At 38.1% G+C, this 20,128-nt stretch overlaps 1 protein-coding gene across 16 annotated transcripts in view; it reads left to right on the top strand.

The window, feature by feature from the left end:
* ASPH (aspartate beta-hydroxylase) overlaps positions 1-20,128 on the top strand; it is a 228,227-nt gene that overhangs the window by 173,710 nt on the left and 34,389 nt on the right. For all 16 annotated transcript variants that reach the window (XM_054561031.2, XM_054561034.2, XM_054561037.2 and 13 more), the window contains 2 exon segments: positions 2,525-2,614; positions 7,413-7,550. In XM_054561031.2, coding sequence (XP_054417006.1) covers positions 2,525-2,614; positions 7,413-7,550 — 228 coding nt within the window.

The raw sequence follows: 20,128 nt of genomic DNA, 5'->3' as shown, positions 1-20,128 counted from the left end.
GCAGACAAAATTAGGGATACTTTAAATATTTTTAAATACAGACAATGGGCCGGGTGTGGTGGCTCATGCCTGTAATCCCAGCACTCTCGGTGGCCAAGGTGGGTGAGTCACCTGAGGTCAGGAGTTCGAGACCAGCCTGGCCAACATGGTGAATCCCTGTCTCTACTAAAAATACAAAAATGAGCCTGGTGTGGTGGTGTGCACCTGTAATCCCAGCTACTTGGGAGGCTGAGGCATGAGAATCACTTGAACCCAGGAGATGTTAGAGAAGTCTGGAGAACCCAGGAGAACCCTGGAGAAGTTGCACTCCAGCCTGGGCAACAGAGTGAAACTGTGTCTCAAAAAAAAAAAAAAAAAAAAAAAAATATATATATATATATATATATATATACACACACACGTGTATATTAAATATAGACAATGCATTATATGTTCCTTTTGCAAGTTAATTATATATTTACTGTACTCAAAATAGTACTCTTAACTACCCACACAAAGTGAGGTAACAAATACTGGCTGAAAAGGTCATTGCTCAAAATATTCAAATTAAAATATGCCTTTTTTCTCATATCTAATGAAATCCTCATCAATTCAGCAGAATCACAGGTGGTGTAGACCAGGGCTGCCCAGTAGAATTTTCTGCTGTGGGCCAGGTGCAGTGGCTCCCACCTGTAAGCCCAACACTTTTGGAGACCAAGGTGGGAGAATCACTTGAGGATAAGAGTTTGAGACCAGCCTAGGCAACCTAGTGAGATCCCATCTCTACAGAAAATTCTAAAAATTAACCAGATGTGGTGGCACGTGCCTGTGGTCCCAGCTACTCAGGCCCAGGAGGTCGAGGCTGCATTGAGCTGTGAATGCATTACTGCCCTCCAGCCTGAGTGACAGAGTGAGACCCTGTCTCTAAAAAATATATATAATATTAAAAAAAAAAAAACAGAGCATGACCCTGTCTCTAAAAAGAAAAGAATTTTCTACTGTGATGGAAATGTTTTTTATCTGTGTTCTCCAATATGATGGCTGCTGGCCACATGTGGCCATTGAGCACCTGAAATGTGGCCACTGGGACTGCGGAAGTGAATTTTTCATTTTATTTTATTTTAGCAGTAATGTGTGGCTAGCAGCTACCATATTGGACATAGCTGATTAGATAGCTGTAGGCTTTTTTTTTAAGTATCAATATATTCCACTTTTATGATCTCTTTCTTTCACATGACTTAAATCAGAGATCCCAAATAGTAACCCACTGATTGCAAATAGCTTGCATGTTTTATTTGGCTGGCATAGTTCTATTAAAAACCATTTTAATTGCTTGCCTTATTTGAGAATCTGAGCATTTTTATATAATTATGCAGACTTCTAGTTTCTCTTGAAACGTCATATCTGGCTCACTTCCCTGCACACAGACAAGCAGTGATCCCCCCTTGGGATGGGGCTGTCCCTGGACCCCTGTCAAGCACTTCACATTTCCTGCCAGGGCCCAGTGGGCATGTGGGCTTCTGTGATTTAAAGTGTCTCCTTACATTTCTTTTGACATAGGATGGCTTACTGGTACTCTGCCTGCTTCAGAGATGGGGAAAGCAAGAGCTGGGCTGGTCAGTTATCAAGCAAGGACACTTGAGTGTTGGTCAATTAGAAGCCCTCGCCGCAGCTCCCTTCCTGTCCTGAGTGATGCCTTTCCCATTCTGTCATGCAGCTTGCCCATTTCCAACATTATGTAAATACAATTTCTTCCTAGTGAAAGATAATAAGCTTCTTGTGAAGAGGTCTCAAGGATGCAGATTTTTAGAAAGAAGTCCTTGACATTTAGATATTTTTAACTTTTGTCCTTCTGCTTTTCTAAACGCATTCTGTTGCTTTAATATTTTCTCTTTTCTGTTTGTGGGGAAAGGAATGGGGTTCATCAATCTCAATTTCAGTCCTTGTGTGAGAAATCAGAGAATTAGGTAAATGTTTTAGAATAGGGATTTGTTTAATAAAAATTACATTTTTAAGATTCAAATTGGCTTTAATTCTCCTGTATGTTTTGTTTAAAAAAAAAAATCATTAAAAGGTAAGGACACATTTGTTTTGAATGGAAAGAAATAATACTCGCAGTTGGACTGCCATCACTTCAAACATGAGCAGTTAAACATTTTGGTTTAGGAATAAAAAGCCTCTAGATGACATATGGTAAGATTTGGAGAGCAAAATAAATGCAAGAGCTATCCAGCCAGAGAAATTCTTCAAAATATTGAAATATGATTGCTCCCACACAGAAAGTACACAAAGTATCATACTAATTTTGTGGGCAATTCCACTGTGAATTAATGATGAATGCATTGTTAAATTTAGCTTTATGACCTCCTTTTGTTTTGGCATTGCAAATGTTGACCAGTAACCTCATTCCCAAAGTTTAATATGGAGATGTATTTTTCTGGTTTTTAGGTTTTCTTATGATGTGCCATAAGAAAAGCTACGTAAATCAATTAATGGAATCTGGTATTTAATTATTTTACCCATACTAACACTGTCCTTTCTACAGGAAGGAATAGAATCCGGAGATCCTGGCACTGATGATGGGAGATTTTATTTCCACCTGGGGGATGCCATGCAGAGGGTTGGGAACAAAGAGGTAATGGGTGTGTGAATTTCTGATTCTCTCTAACAGAGGATGGAGTTGGGAGAATAATTATTTCAGGAAAGTTAGAATTCAAAAAATATTTTGAGTGTGAACTTTCGAAAGCAGTGATATAAACTATTTAGTTACTTAAACTATCTTTGGAACAACCCAACAACTCCAGCTTAACCCTTTAAAGAATTTTTGGGATTTGGCTTTTATAGTTTCTTTCAAGAAATCAGCTAAGTAATCACAGAAGCAATCTCTAAGTTGGTACATGTCTGTGTATGTTTTTGTCTGTGTGTATCTGTGTGTGTGTGTCTGTGTGTGTACAGAGAGATAGAAATTGCCTTGGAAAAGTATTTTTTAAATTTTGAAATGAAGAGATGTCACTGAAATAATTTAAATTTTTAGAAATATTTTAACAGTTTGACTAGATTCGTTTTTGTTTTATTTTGGAATTTTAAAAGTAGTTCTTTTTAGAATGAAGTCTTTATCAGCTGATTCCTAATCACACAGATCCTAATGGTTAGTTGTGTAACTTATCCTCTGAAATATTTAATACCAAGTTTATGACGAACATTGTGATGATAGTAATGATAGGGATTGACACAAAAAATGTAGTAGCTAAACAAGTTCCATGTTTCCTTTGTAATGGTTATCTTTTTCTGAGTACAGTGTCTGCTTCTATAACCATAACATTGTCTCATTAATCATGACATCGCATACTATAAATTTCAAAACTCTGTCACAGTCTACCATGATTTACAATTTATGCAGCCCTGCTGGATGGCAAAGCCCTCCTTTCCTGTCCTGCTTCATTGCAGGGGTGAGAGCTGGGATCTCCTTAAGTCAGTGGATAAAAGGGTAAAGTGAGACACTGAATCTTTGTAACCATTGCATTCCATGTATGTAATAAAGTGACATCTAAGGATAATACAGCTTCAGGTTTCTAAAATTAATAAGAACATGGAATCATCTGGGGAATTGAGGGTTCAGAGAAGTGAAGGGGTTTGTGATAACATAATTGTCTGCTAGGAACATGAACCAATCTGGAGGTACTAGAAGTTCAGATAATTGACACTTTTTAATTTATACATGTCTATTTATCTGTACCTTTCCCCCTCTAACCTACCAGTCAACTGAAATGGAATGAGATATTAGAATTAAAGAGAAAGATGGGAGAAGAAATTGCTGATTAGTAATCCTTTTTGCATCCCATTTTTCTTTTAGATGTAATCACTCAGAACTCCTTTGAATGAGAGGGATAAGAAAGATTTTGCTACAACATCTAACACTGCATAAATGTTCATGTCTGACTACTGTAAATGTAATCATCACTAATTAATTTATCTTTAAACATTTCAGAGTCCAGGGCAAAGACAGATGAAAGAAGCCTATGGTTTATCTCACATCTTAGATGAAAACAGCCGTTACTTCAAGGGCAAAAAGTTCATTACTATACACTTGTTAAGGGCTTGGGATTTGAACATATGGGACTGTTCTACCAACTTAATTATCATGAATATGCAAAGAACAGCACAGTTCTTGAACTTAAAAAGTTCAGAAGGATTCGTTCTTACAGGAGAACAGAAACAAACCTGTAGAAACTCCATGTTAGTATATTCCCAATATTGGGTGTAGAGTCTGACTTGGCTGTCATGCTCTGAGTTTGCATATCAGGAAGTAAACACCTTTCACGTTTTTATGCCTAGAGCACTGCTCCACCTCTGAAAGAGGATGGATCTGCAAAAAGCAAAGCCACAGCCTCTGTGCTGCCGAGACTGACAAGAAAATGGGTTGTGAGGAAAATTTTTCTAAGTGGTCCGTTTAGTATGGTCAGGAAGACGGGGGCAAACCATGAGGGTCTGCAGCAATTCAGATAGCAGTTCTTGGTATTCCCATAACTTCCAAATCCATGTTCTAGCTAGATTTAGTCTCCTTCTCCAAGTCCCCATTCTCATGTCTACTGCCTGCTCAGTGTCCCACACGATGGCACAGAGACAACTTACTTGTCTTTCTCTAAACCGTTTTTCCTCCTAGGTTCCTTCTCTCATTCAATGATACTCCCATCTTCCCAGGATCAAGATCTGAGTGAGCTTGAGCTCTTCCCTCTCCTCCTCACTCCAGTCTAGTCAGGGCCAGCTGTGGAGATCTGGCTTTCTCACATTTTTGGCATCCCCCTCACCCTCCGTCTTGCTCAGTCAGTGCTAACTCCAGACTTTGTCAACTGCGTCCTCAATGATAGCTGTAAGAACCTGAATGTTGTTTCTTACTTGGTCTCAGTTTCTTTCAAGCCACCCTATGCTCAAAAAGCCTACCATGCAAAATAACATAACGTTCTGTTTGCACACAATAGCATTTACAATCCTTAGGCAAGTTGCAGCCAGCTCTTCTCACCAGAAGTGTGTCTCTCAGGCCCCACTGGACAGCGGGCTCCAGGCAGAACATACCCCAGCTGGGGCCACTTATGGCAGCCCATTCCACAGATGTGGCCTGGGCTTTTCTGGGATCCAGTCATCCGACATACTTTCTCTCTCTGTCTCTGTCTCTCTCTCTCTCTCTCTCTCTGTGTGTATGTGTGTGTGTGTGTGTGTGTGTGTGCACGTACATGTGCATAAAAACCATACATAGCAAGATTGGAAGAAAGTGGAGACAACATTGATATAAAACACATTTAACTTCTTAAATGTGGCCCAGGGGCTCTTACTGCCTCTGTGTCCCAGGGCCTCCTACTGTCTATTTTAATATTCCTAATTACATGTGTAAAATTGCTGATTAGACAGGAAATAGTAGAGAAATTTTCAGAGGATTCTAACTTGATCTTTGATTTTATAGCAATTTTTATTGTAAAGTAATTTAGATGTTTTTTTAAAAAACAATCTAGCTGAATTCATTGGGTCCCCTGTGTCACATATGATTAAAGGTGATTTTTAAAAATTTCTGATATATCACTTTCACAATTTTGTTTCTCCTAAAATTTAAATGACAGGAGAGTGAAAAATTGAGTCCTACTTGATGCAGTATTACTTACTTTGAGTGTCAGAAAAGACCTTATAGATAGTTTAAACATGCTATTGTAACTTGCCCAGACATCTAGCATGTTTAGGGCTAATTAAAGGCTAGAACTAAAATCTAAGACTTCCAACTCTTGAGCTACAGCTATAATGTTTGCTGTTTTTATTTTTCTACAATAACTTCTTTTCTCACTATTCTAGCAATACACTTAATCCTTAAAATGAATTGTGATGACTCAAAAATGGACTGTCAGATTTTTGAAAAAACAATCTGTTGTCCTTAATATTATTGTTCACTTTTGCCCTGAAAAGCATAGGAAATAAAATCCTAAATTTAAGTTGGACAAAAATAACCACAATAGTCAAATTAATTTCAAAGATACATGCTATTTTTTAAAAAAATTAGATAACAATTAGCCATTTTAACTTTCTGGTTTTTAGAGGAATTCTGGCTACAACTTACATGTATTATAAGGAAAGTATTTAAGAATGATTTGTATATGCATTCTTAATTTCAGATATTAATAAAAAAGATAACTAAATAAGAAAATCATTTTTCATAGTGTTTGCTAAATGATATAAATAGGAGGAGAGTAGAATAAGTTGCCAGGAGCCCCAAATGCTAGTTCAGAAGATTTAGCCTTTATAAACCTCAGTTTCAACATTTGTAAAATGGAGATATTTGGGGTTATTGGAAAAATCAAATGAGATAACACATTCAAAGAAAGTAGTCAATGTAAAGTGTTACTGAAAATATGAGTTGGTATTGCTATCCCCCTTCAGTCTCTTAATGAGGGAAAATTTGAAAAGCTAACATTTTTTACATCTAAAGTGTATCTGGTGATTTACTATGAAATACTTATTTTTATTTATCAAAAATACATTTGAATTATCTCTGTAAAAGTAATCATTAGATCAGGTTTGCAATAGTGAAAGGGATAATATTAAGTGTACCATTAGAAAGCCTTCCATTCAAAAGACAATGGAACACGCATGGTGCAGGAACTGGGCAGGGCTCCTTGGAGAGCATATGGTGAGGGCATCATTTAAAGGAGCCATAAAGAGCGTCATATTCCATAGCCAGCTGTCCCTGAAAAGGCTAGTCTTGGAGGCAAGTAGTATCATGTTGCAGCTAGCCTAAAGCCACACATGTTATCCCTTATGGCAGAAAAAAATATATATTATGAACAAAAATTCCTTCTTTAAAAATCTAAAATGGGCTATCACTGTATTTATTGCCCACTCAGAATAATTTTTCCCCTCTGTCTACTTAATTTAATGGAGAGTTTGCACTCTGACGCCTTGGGGTGACCTTCTTAAATGTGGACATGGAAAGTACATGTGAAAAGAAGCTGCTTTTTATTTTAGCATTCTGATTCAGTAAATGCAAATATCTTTGAAGAAATTATTAAAATCATAATCTTTTTCTAATGGAAATATAAAATAGAAAAGGCCCTTTGGTGTCTTATTTATGCATTCAAAAAATAAGTGCTCGACTCCCTGCTGGACACTCGAGGGAGACCAAAATGTGTAGGGCATGAATCCACTATCCAGAGAGACTGCAGCCTAAGGGGGAAAAGAAAATGTACATGTTCATTATACAAATAGGTCATAATCAGAAACCCAGTAAAATAACAATATTTTCACCAGATTTCAACAGACTTGGATGCCTAGCAGCAAGCTCTTTATTTAAATATGTTGAAGTAATACCTTATTTTTAATGTTTTCAATTTTAAAAGTAATAAAAACGCTCTGTTGAAGGAACAGTTTGGAGCACATTCTTTCTGTTCCTTCAGGCATATAAGTGGTATGAGCTTGGGCACAAGAGAGGACACTTTGCGTCTGTCTGGCAACGCTCACTCTACAATGTGAATGGACTGAAAGCACAGCCTTGGTGGACCCCAAAAGAAACGGGCTACACAGAGTTAGTAAAGGTAAGTATAACTTAGACATCATCCTCACCAGATCTCTGTCTATTTCCTACTCAAAATCAGAAAATGTTTATCATAAAAAGGAATGTCAGGGAAGAGATAGATTTTATTTCTAGTGACATTTGCCAAATATAATGGAAAAAGAATTGTCATCTCATTAACCAAAAGTTTCATTTAGATGATGAAGGGAATTCGTGCGGAACTTAGGAGTTCTCAACCTTTTTGGCCTTAGGACCCTCTTATACTCTTAAAAATTATTGATTACCCCAAGGAATGTGGTTTACATCTACCAATATAATCATTAGACATTAAAAGTGAAAGAAAATTGTATATATATTTATGAATTATTTAAAAATAATAACCTCATAACATGTCAGTATAAATAACTTTAAAAAAAATTATATTTTCAAAACAGAAAATGTAGTGAGGAGATTGGAATTGTTTCATATTTTTACAAATCTTTTTAGAGTCTGGATTAATAGACAACAGGAGAATCCTCACATGTGCTTTACACATGTACCTATTAGAGCTGTGATGTCCTACCTCATGTAGCTTCTGGAAAACTCTACTGTGTGCCCAGAAAAGAATGAAAAGAGCACATAATATCTTTGTATTATTAAGAAAGTAGTTTTGATCTTACAGAGCCCCTAAAAGGGTCTAGAGAACTCTCAGATGTCCTTGGACCACACTTTGAGAACCACTGGCCCTGCAACTATGGAGAGAAAACGCAGTTATACATATTTTTAGAAAATGCTGTGGCAGAAAATGTTGTAGCATTTGGAGAAACTAAGTGATTCTAAATAGCTATAAAAATAATTGGAAGGTTTTATATTAGTAGGTTAAACCTGAACTTTAACGCTCTCTACTGGTGACTTCGGTAGGGGCTGGTCAGAAGTTTACTTTTGCTTTGGTAAGCCCCTCCTTCTTAGACAGTCATAAAATGAGACTCACAGTTAATTAACTCATAGTTTCAGTCATGTTGTTTTCTACTCAAAATGTAAAAACTTCATGTATCTTACAGGTTAGATGGCTTCAGGGTTTTGACCTCAGACTCTAATTGCTATTTGTACATGGTTTATATAAGAAAATATATTCTGATGTTCAAACAATTGATTTTACACATGCAAGAAGCAGGGATGAAGAGCAAGAGTGACAAAATATTGATAATGTTAGAATCTGGCTGATGGATATGTGGAGGTTTGTCGTACTGTTCTTTCTTCCTTTAGGTATATGTTTAAATTTTTCATAATTTTTCCTTTAAGTAACATCTAAAATAAACTGTATCTATAAGACTTACAAGACTTCATTGATTAATTTGGTCTACTTGGGGAAAGAGGTTTTCATGTACTTAGATTATGTCTTACTTGACTGTGTTTATTCTGTATGTCATTATAAAAGCATACTTTATAATCTTCATAATCCAATTGTAAAATAGGCTGCCATTGGTTAGCCTTTGAATATTTTATAGCTCAGGGAACCATGGTATGGTGACAGTTAATACAGATTGATCTTTTAAATTTCCATATCCAGATTAGAAATAGCACAAGAACAACATCTTCCTTGATAGGTTGGCTACATTTAGCACTGTCGGGTTTTTTTGTTTTGTTTTGTTTCGTTTTTGTCAAATTTCACCCTCCCTCAGATTGGATCCCATCAAACTCTTCTGATTCTGCTTTACTATCTTTTATTCATGGTGTCTTTGTGAGTTCATTTCTGTACTGTACCTTTTGGGATCCTTTCAAATTCAAAACACGGAAATGCACTTCAAACCTGGCTTAAACAATAAGAAATGTTATTGATTGACATAGCTGGAAGCCTAGCAGTAGGGCAGACTTCGGGGCGGTATAATCAGGGGAAGATGTTCTTGGCTCTGCACTTCCTCCTTGGTCAGCTTTGTCCTTGTGCTGGCTGACTGCAGGATGGCTGCCAGCAGCCTCTGGAAGAGAGAGGGAGAGAGTGACATTGCTGAGCTACCACCCCAGCCATAAATGGCCTTCTGGAAACCTCCTGGCAGACACTCTTCTATTGGTGGAAACCATGTCTCATGGGCACTCACAGTTACAAGGGAGTCTGAAACACCAGGTGGCTGGCAACAGATTGAGGCAGCCAGCTTCCAGGAGGAGAGAGGGTGTACCTCTCTATCATCTGAGGACCCGTAATCTTTCCTTTCAGTCTTATTGAGCCAATTTAAGTCAGATTTCCACTCTAGATGAATTACTGGCAGGGGGATATGAGATTATTCTCAAACCAACAGATCAACCCCTACAGCCAGAAAAGGATTAGTTTCCTCTAAATCAAATAAATGGTTTATCTGGAGGAAGGTGGATGCTCAAAGTCAGGCTTTTGTTAAGAAGAAAGAAGCATGATTGATTGTGTGAAGGCAGTCTACTATGGGCTGGCATGGACCCAAACATTGTTCTTTGCTTTCTTTTCTCTTTTTCTTGCCATTCATTTTCTAAGAAATCTTCTCCACTGTGGTTTAACTGCTGTGAAAATTCTACCAAAGCTATGTTCCCCAAATGGACTTCTCCCTCTTTCTATTCTGTGTTCAGCTCTATTAAAACATTAACATTCGGTGTGAACATTAACTCACCACGTAACCCCTTGGTTAATACCCTTTTCCAGCTTTCCAGTTTTGGTCAGTGTCTTAGTCCATTTAGGCTGCTGTAACAAAATGCCATCAACTCGGTGGCTGATAAACAATAGAAATTTACTCTGAGGAAGTCCAAGACCAAGGTGTTAACAGATCAGTGTCTGGTGAAGGCCTGCTTCCTGGTTTGTAGATGGTGCATTCTTGCTGTGTCTTCACATGATGGAAAAGAGAAGGCAGCTCTCTGAGGCTTTTTTTTTTTATAAGGACAATTATCTTACTTGCCTAAATCAACTCCCAAAGGCCCCACTTCGTAACACCATCACATTAGTGGTTAGATTTCAACATATGAATTTGGGGGACACAAACGTTCAGACCACAGCAGTCAGTGATTCAGCTTTAGTTTGCCTTTATCTCTTACCACTGCCCTTTACCATCCTCATTCCAGCCAAAATTCTTCCAACAGACCTTCCCATATGGTAGCCCTCTTTCCTGGAGGACTCCTTCTTTACCTCTTTCTGTTTTCCTTCTCTCCTATATCCTTCACAGCCAATTCCTTTTTATCCTTCAGATGTTAGAGAAATTGTCACTTCTTCTAGGAATATCAGTCCTTTGTATAAAGCCAAAAGCACTTTATACTTTCTTTTTAAATAGCACACTATATTCTAAAGTTTCTTAGTTCTCTGAGATTGTGTCTTCTAAAATAACAGGGACCATGTCTCTAATACATGATGGGTTCTCAAAAATTAGGTTCATTGTATGACCTTCTATAAACTTTCTTTTCTCTAGTTTTTTCATAAATATGTTAGAAGCCCCAGGGATTTAAAAATGTTACTACTAAGCATTTCTTACATATAAGAAGTTGCAACAGTTGGTATCCTTGGTTTTTCCTGAATGTGAGGAAAATTCTCCCTTACTGCACTGCACCAGGAGAGGAAGGCCTAGAGAGAAAGAAAATTATCTCTACCTGCTATTTTAGGAGCAAGGGACAAAGGTATTCATTTTCTTGAAATTGTTACTGCTTAAGAGAGAAGGATATTTAGAATGTTCTCAGTTCCTGATGAAACCTCAAGCATTTAATTGCTTATGAAACATTGTGTAATGAGGCAGAACATCAGAATGGCAGAGGGAATGTCTTCATAAATCTACCCCTCCACAAAAGCACTGAGAAAAATTGTTAAAATCAACTTCTTTAGAACTCTGTACATTAGCAAAGACATACAATAGTTAGAGGAATATTTATTGAAGGAAAAACTGCTGAACCTGAATAAGAATAGCAGGGTTTGTGGGGTGGTAACTTTAACTGCTCCCAACCATTCTTCCCCAGTTCCAGAGCAGCCTTGAAAACTGGCAATCTCAAAACACTGGAGCAGTGAAAACCACAGCTTTCCAGGCACTAGTGGGGCCACATCACATTTTTAGTATCTTGCAAATTTCCATACCCAGAGCATTGTCACCATTTTAAACCTCTCTCTTTCTACCTGGAAAGCTGCATTCTCAGGACATTGTTGTTATTTGTCCTCACTTGCAAGAAAAGCTCTATTCCTAGGCTATTAGTCAAAACAACAATTGGCTGGTTTTTTTTTTTTTTTTGACATTACAAGTGCCCATAGAAACTACAGGTAAGGCTACAGGCAATAGAGATTTCATAAAATTAATCCAGAAAGTCAGTAAACAAACAAATAGCAACAATGATAACAAAAATGAACAACAACAAATTTTATGAGAGGGACTGAACTGATTTCCAGAATTGCCACATTATATTATCTAAAAACTGTCCAGTTTCAACAAAAATTATGTGACACACAAAGAAATAGGAAAGTATATACATGCACAGAAAAGCATGCAGTCAATAGAAACTGCCTGTGAGGGGCCCTGATGCTGAATTTACTAAACAAAGGCTTCAAGTCAGCTATCGTCAGTATATTTTAATAACTAAAGAAAACTATGTCTAAAGACTTCAAAGAAATTATTACAATGACGTCTCACCAAATAAAGAATTCCAATGAAGAGACAGAAATTATAAAAAAGAACTAAACGGATAATCTGGAGTCATAAAGTACAATATCTTAAGTTAAAAAACTCACTAGAAGGGCTCAACACCAGATTTAAGCTGGTGAAAGAAATAATCAACAAATTTGGAAATAGGTTCTTTAAGATTATCCATGCTGAGGAACAGAAGAAAAAGAGAATGAAGAAAACAACCTATGTACCTATGAAGAAAACAATCAGGTGTACCAGCATATGCATAATGGAATCCTCAGGAGAAGAAAGAGAGGTGGCAGAAGGACTATTTGAAAAAATAATGGCCAGAAATCCTCCAGATTAGATAAAAAGCATTAATCTACACATCTGAGAAGCTCAATGAATTGTAAGGGGATAAACTCAGAAACATACCTAGACACATCACAATCAAATTGTCAAAATTCAAAGACAAAATGAGATCCTTTTAAAATTTATTTTCACTTTTATTTTATCTTTTCAAATTCTAATCTCAAATTGACAATCAAATAAAATGAGACTCTTGAAAGCACACAGAGAAAGAGGACTTATTGCACAAAAGGAACCTTCCTTTTAAGATGAACAGCCAACTTGTCATCAGAAACCATAGAGGAGAGAAGGCAATGAATGACATTCAAATACTGAAAGGAAAAGACTGCCAACCAAGAATTCTACATCTAGCAAAATTAAGACATTTCCAGATATATAAAAACTGGGAGAATTTAATGCTAGACAATATTTCTTGCTCTACGATAAATATTAAAGGCAGTTCTTTAGATTGACATAAAAAGATACCAGATGGTAACGCAAATCCACATGAAAAGAAAAGAGTATCACTAAAGATAGTGGGTACACATAAAAGGGATAATATATGTGTTTTTATTAGTTTTTTCTTCTATCTTATTCCAAAACCAATGCATAAAGCAATAAATGTAATATGTATTGTTTGTGGACTTATAACATAGAAAGATGTAATTTGTATGATAATAGCACAAAGGAGGAAGGGGAAAAGATTTATGTTGGAGCAAAATTTCTGTATGCCCTTGAAATTATGTTAGCAATAAACTGAAATTGATTGTTTTAATTAAAGGTATTAATTCTAGTGCCCAGGGCAACCACTAAGAAAATAACTCAAAAAAGTAGGGTAAAATTAACAACAAGGTAATTAAATGGCACACAAGTAAATATCTGTCTGTAAAGGAAGGCAGTAATGGAGGAACAGAGGGACAACAACAGCAACAAAAAGGACATTAAAAATGAATAACAAGATGGCAGACTTTATCAGCAATTACATTAAATGTAAGGACATGAAATACTCCAATCAAAAAGTACAGATTAACAAAATAGATTTTTAAAAAGTGATCCAATTCAGGTCCACATGAAACATTAACCAGAACAGACTATATGCTAGGCCATAAAACAAGCCCCAACAAATTTAAAAGCACTGAAATCATACAAAGCATGTTTACTGACCACAAAGGAATGAAATTAGGAACCATCAACTAAAAGCTCTCCTTGTCCTCAAAATCTGTTTGCTTGCCAGTACCGCACTACTGCCATCAAAGTTACTGACTTCTGCTTATATATCTTGTCTCCTTTTCCTTTTTGATACCAAGTGTCTTGTTAAAATTCTTATTTCCTTGGGCTTTTTTCTTTCAGCCCTGCCTGTCTTAAACTCTGCTTTATTTAAGAAGAAAAGCAAGATCAGAGTGAATCATAGAGTTCTCAGTGCATGGAATCTCAGTGTGTGTGGCATCTCATGGTTACAACTCTGTGCTGTGTGATTGTACTTTGAGAACTACATTTGCAGGAATGTTAATTTATGACTTAAAAAAAAAGTAATGTCAAAATGACCACTTGACAATAATGACTGTGACATTAAGAGAGCTGCTGTGTGCAGAAACCCAGAGTTCATTGACCATTTAGTTGACAGACCCTGGAACATCAAGATATTCTTCTACTGTAATTTTCAAATTACAGAATTGAATATTATGAGTCATGGAACATTACCCAAGTATTGACGTCTTAAAGTGGAAACCCTCTAGATTTGGTAGCTGCAACATTTGGCCAAAATACTTTTAGAATAATTACCCAGATTCTGGCCCTTGAGTGACTGTTAACTACCATGAATAGCATGAATAGGGCATTTCCCTTTTTTTTTTAGACGGAGTCTCGCTCTGTTGCCCAGGCTGGAGTGCAGTGGCGCAATCTCAGCTCACTGCAAGCTCTGCCTCGCGGGTTCACGCCATTCTACTGCCTTAGCCTCCCAAGTAGCTGGGACTACAGGTGCCCGCCACCACACCCGGCTAATTTTTTTTTTTAGATGAATTATATCTTTAATCTTATAAAAGTCATGTTGAATAAATAAATTCCATCTTTTAAAATACAAAATCATTATATTGCCTTAATTCTAATTTTTTGTATTTTTTAGTAGAGACGGGGTTTCACCTTGTTAACCAGGATGGTCTCGATCTCCTGACCTCGTGATCCGCCCGCCTCGCCCTCCCAAAGTGCTGGGATTACAGGTGTGAGCCACTGCACCTGGCCTCTCATTTCCCTTTCTTAATTTTTTTTTCAATTCTTATTTTTAAAATTATAAAGATGGCGTTTCACCATGATGCCCAGGCTGGTTTAGAACTCCTGAGCTCAAGCGATCCACCCACCTCCGCCTCCTAAAGTGCTGGGATTACAGGCAGGAGCCACTGCACCTGGCCTGATAGCACATTTTCATTCAACTTACTTCTTGCTCTACATTACAGTGAGAGATAGAGTGCAGTTTTCCTGAAGGCAGGGGACAGTGTTCAGTAAAATGCATCATATGTGTTTTCTCCTTTGGTTGAATTTCTGTATGCCCTTGAAATTATGTTAGCATTAAACTGAAATAGTCCATTCTTGCATTGCTGTAAAGAAATACCTGAGACTGGTATTAGTCCATTCTTGCATTGCTATAAAGAAATACCTGAGACTGGGTAGTTTATAAAGAAAAAAGGTTTAATTGGCTCACAGTTCTGCAGGCTGTATAGGAAGCATGGTGGCATCTGCTTCTAGGGAGGCCACAGAAAGCTTTCAATCACAGGACGCTTACATGGCAACAGGAGCAAGAGAGCTGGGGCGGGTGAGGTGTTACACACATGTAAATGACCAGATCTCCAAGAACTCATTCACTATCACAAGGACAGTACCAAGAGCGATAGTGCTGAACCGTTCATGAGAAATCACCCCCATGGTCCAATCTCCTCCCACCAGGCCCCACCTCTAACATTGAGGATTACAATTAACATGAGATTATGAGATTTGGATGGGGACATACATCCAAACAATATCACCCCTCATTGTGTAAATATAATTTGGCAGCTCTAGCACTAGGAGTGTGGAGAGGCTATTCAACTCAAGGAAAACATTAGTGAAAAATATTCCAGTAGAGTTTTCTCTTTTCAGCTTATTTTCCTTAAAATTGAGTAGATTGTTGCCCAAATCACAACTATCAAAGCACCGAGTGCCTTGGGCTTATTTAACATAGAAAGTGAAACAAAAATGGATTAAGATCTTTGCTAGGGTAAAAATAGAAAAGATCTCCTATAGTTAGAGAAAAGCCATTAAAGCTTAAGAGTTTTGCTCTTCCCTTTTCAGGATTAACTATTTGATCCACACTAATTTAGATGTAAACACATTCATAGAAAACACTATAGTAACATTGAAAATAAACAACCAATAGCAACTCAAAACTGTTAGAGTAGGTAGCTCATCAGGCATAAGCAGCGCAGGAGAGGGACGGACACACACACACACACACACACACACACACACACACACACACACACACACACACACACACACACACACACACACACACACACACACACACACACACACACACACACACACACACCCACACACACCCAGAAGTGTTAGGTGACCATCACATGATGGTCAGGCAGTTGTTAACTTTTCTCTAAAGTAATAATTGGTCACAGCTGGCACCAGGGAAAGGCAGGCTCCTAATAGATAGAAAACACCTGAAACTCATCAACGGTTTCCCAGTAAGGTCTCAGGAGTGGGGAGAAGTAACGCAAGATCCTGGAAGTATAACCCCAAGCCGAGAGGTCAAGCAGGGCATTTGATCTCTCAGCCTGCTTGGCCCTCATCCAGGTGTGCTTTCCTTCCTTCTTTCTTTACTGTTCTAAAGCTTTTTAACAAACTTTGACTCCTGCTCTAAAACTTGCCTCAGTCTCTCCTGCTTTATGCCCCTCAGTCGAATTCTTCCTTCTGAGGAGGAAAGAATTGAGGTTGCTGCAGACCCGTACAGAAAACTACCACTGATAACAAAAACTATAATTTTAAATATATATATATTTTGAGATGGAGTCTCACTCTGTCGCCCAGTCTGGGGTGCATTGGCGTGATCTTGGTTCACTGCAACCTCCGCCCTCTGGGTTCAAGCGATTCTCATGCCTTGACGTCCCAAGTGGCTGGGATTACAGGCACCTGCCACCACGCCTGGCTAATTTTTGTATTTTTAGTAGAGACGGGTTTCACCATGTTGGCCAAGCTGGTCTCAAACTCCTGACCTCAGGTGATCCGTCTACCTAGGCCTCCTAAAGTGCTGGAATTACAGGCATGAGCCACCACACCTGACCTAAAATATATTTTTTGTATTTGTTTCTCCTGCTATCTAACTCTGCATTCATCACTGAGAAAAAGGAAAGCTCCTGCATTCTTTTCCCAGTTTTTCAGCGCAGCTGCTTGGATATAAGAACATCCAAACAGCATCACAAATAAGTTTTGTGATCCTAAACAGCATCATATGTAAGTTTGCCTTTCTTCATATTGTAGTTTTATTACAGTTGGAAGAGTGCCCAGTAATACTTTGCCAGTGATGTGACATAGTGCATTGGAATGATTGATTAGAGTAGCACTCTGTCACTTTCCTTCAGACTGTAGCTTTTATTAATTAAGAAATCCATTGTGTATGAATGACTTCGCCTAGACAAAAATAAGACTTACACAGCACTAAATTAGTGGTTCAGCATTTCTTTCTTTGTAATTAAATATTTGAATGTTTTCACTGGACTGCTTTTGAAATGAAATAATTTGAGAAAGAAGCAAAAATGTCAGACTTATGGTGGAATTAAGCTGTAAATTAAGAGGATTAATAATTTATATAATTTACTTTTATGTAAAAGTAAATATAGTATCAAGAAGTACTGAAAGCAATTTCTTAAGATATAATAGCTTAGTCTTATCTTTCTAAATCAAACTTTAAACTGTTTGGTTTTCGATGACACTTTCACTGAAGATGTCAACAAAACAACAATTGGAGTGTGGAGTTTGATAATTACATGATTTAAAGGTGAACTTTTTAAAAGGGCTCCATAATTAGAAACAGATTTGTTTTGCTGTCAGCTCTGACACTTTGGGCAAGTCCTTTTACCCATCTGAGCCTGCTTTTTTGTTGTTGTTGTTGTTGTTGTTTTATCTCTAAATGCAAAATAATTACCTCAGCTCCCCCTCTCCCATGAGGTTTTGGTAAGGCTTAAAACACAAAACAAAATGAAGCCTTCCATTGTGGATGTTCCTGTGTGCTGTTTAGATGTGAGCCCTTAATAAGAGTCCACACAGCTGAGGCTATAGAGTGGCCTATGATGCCAATTATGGCAGCAGAGCAAAGGAACACAGTGTTTTATATTCTTTGAGTTATTTCATACAAAGAGGCTTTTTTTTCTGAAAGCAAAATCAGTGAGTCTTTATTATTTGTCAATGTGGGAGAAAAAAAAAAAGACCTACAAATTGGCTTTCTCTGTGACCCTCTTTAGGAACTCACAGCACGGTGTTTGATATTTCAGAATAATTGCAAACTATACATCTAGGTTGGCACTCCATTTGGGGTTCTAAAATGTTTAATTCAGTAGGTCATGATTTGTCTCAATATGCTACACAGATAGATGTCTTAAATATGCATATGCCCTTTGGGAGGCTGAGGCAGGAGGCTCACTTGAGGCCAGATGTTAGAACCAGCCTGGGCAACATAGCAAGACCTGTTGCTACAAAATAATAATAATAATAATAAATTAGCCAGACATGGTGGTGTGCACCTGTAGTCCCAACTACTTGGGATACTGAGGCAGGAAGATCGCTTGAGCCCAGAGGTTCGAAGCTGGAGTGAGTTATGATTGTGCCACTGCACTCCATTCTGGGTAACAGATCAAGACCCTGTCTCTTAGAAAAAATGTGCGTATGCACATACACATTATAGGCAATTTGTTTATCTCTTTGTCAAGCAATTTGTTGCTTATGTACACATAAAGTTTCAGCTGCCTGAGATTAGCGACTGTGGGGCTGCTACTCTAGCATCACTCACTCAGGATGTCCCTTAGTGCACTGTTTACAGCTGGTAGGTGGGACATGAAGTCAGCTCCCCATCTTCCCTTTACCTTCTCTGACTGATAGGGCAGACTGGCTTCCCTGCCTGCCTGAGCCAATATATGAGGAATATGGGTCTCCTCTGCCGTCTGAGTCCTTGAAGCCCTCAGGCTGGTTGTTTGTCCTGGCAACCTGGATTATATTTTCTCCTTCCTCTCAGGTGAAGCAATCCTTTTTCTCTCACTCACTAGAACAAGCAAAAGTCATTTCTCTAAGACTCTCCTGTCGCCCCAATGCTAGCTACGTGCCTCATGTTATACTTTTCCTTCAGCAAGGATGATGAGAGACTGAATTCACAGTCAGTAGCCAAACTATATGTAAAAATAGAATTTTGACCCACGGCCTGCAGTAACTTGCCCAGGAAACCAATCACTTATCTATGATAAACAGCCCAGGAAACCAGCATGCTATAAGTCAGACTTGCAGGAAGCCAGACTTCTGTGTCTAGTAACAATCCAGGGAGCTACACAATCAATTCTGTAACAATCAGAATAGCCCCAAATAGCCAGGATTTGATTAATAATTAAAGGCTTCCCTGAATTTTGTCCACGGTTCCAACTTAAGACCAACCAGAGAGAGCCAAATATGCACCCTCCTCCAATCACATAGGATGTCCTGCTTCTAGTTAGCCACCTCTAGCTTCCTTAGGCCAACAGCCCCCACTCAGAGCATGCCTGAAGCCTTCTCTTCCTATTATAAAGCTTTCCTACTCCTCTGCCTGCCTTTAGAGTGTCTGCCAAAACACAAGTGACAGTGGCTGACTCCCTTGCTGTAGCAAGCTTAGAATAAATAGCCTTTGCGTTTCTCACTTCATTGGCTTTTATTTCCACAGTAAGAAATGTCACCTGTTGGCTGGGTGCAGTGGCTCACGCCTGTAATCACAGCACTTTGGGAGGACGAGGCGGGCAGATCGTGAGGTCAGGAGATCGAGACCATCCTGGCTAACATGGTGAAACCCCGTCTCTACTAAAAATACAAAAAATTAACCAGGCATGGTGGCATGCACCTGTAATCCCAGCTACTTGGGAGGCTGAGGCAGGAGAATCGCTTGAACCTGGGAGGCAGAGGTTGCGGCGAGCAAAGATCATGCCACTATACTCCAGCCTGGGCGACAGAGTGAGACTCTGTCTCAAAAAAAAAAAAAAAAAAAAAAAAGTCACCTGTTTTCTTTTATCTGTATATTCAAACTTGAAAAACAAGGAGATCTAATCAAAATGCGTTAGGACCAGTGAGAGATTACACTTTAATGCTACTAATTTCCTTAGCGGTGTTGTTAGAAGTATTGCAAAGAGAATTTGCTGCAATAGCATTACAGTCCCATGGTGTTTGATGTAATAACCTCATCTCAGCACCCAGGGGGATCCCCGCCATCCTGGGATGTTGTTTCTAAGGCAGATTACACTGCTACTCGTCTTATCGTGTTTAGAGTATAGGCATGTTTTGGCTAAAATTTAAGCAAGCTGATTTTATCTCTTAAAAATAAGATACATAATTCCTCAAATAGTAACTAATGACAAGCATATTCTTAACCAATTAGATAAAATTTAGTACACAGTATACTAATGTACCA

The sequence above is a fragment of the Pongo abelii genome, chromosome 7, assembly GCF_028885655.2.
Source record: "Pongo abelii isolate AG06213 chromosome 7, NHGRI_mPonAbe1-v2.0_pri, whole genome shotgun sequence".
In the NCBI taxonomy this organism is placed as follows: Eukaryota; Metazoa; Chordata; class Mammalia; order Primates; family Hominidae; genus Pongo; species Pongo abelii.
This window is presented reverse-complemented; position numbering and strand designations above follow the sequence as displayed.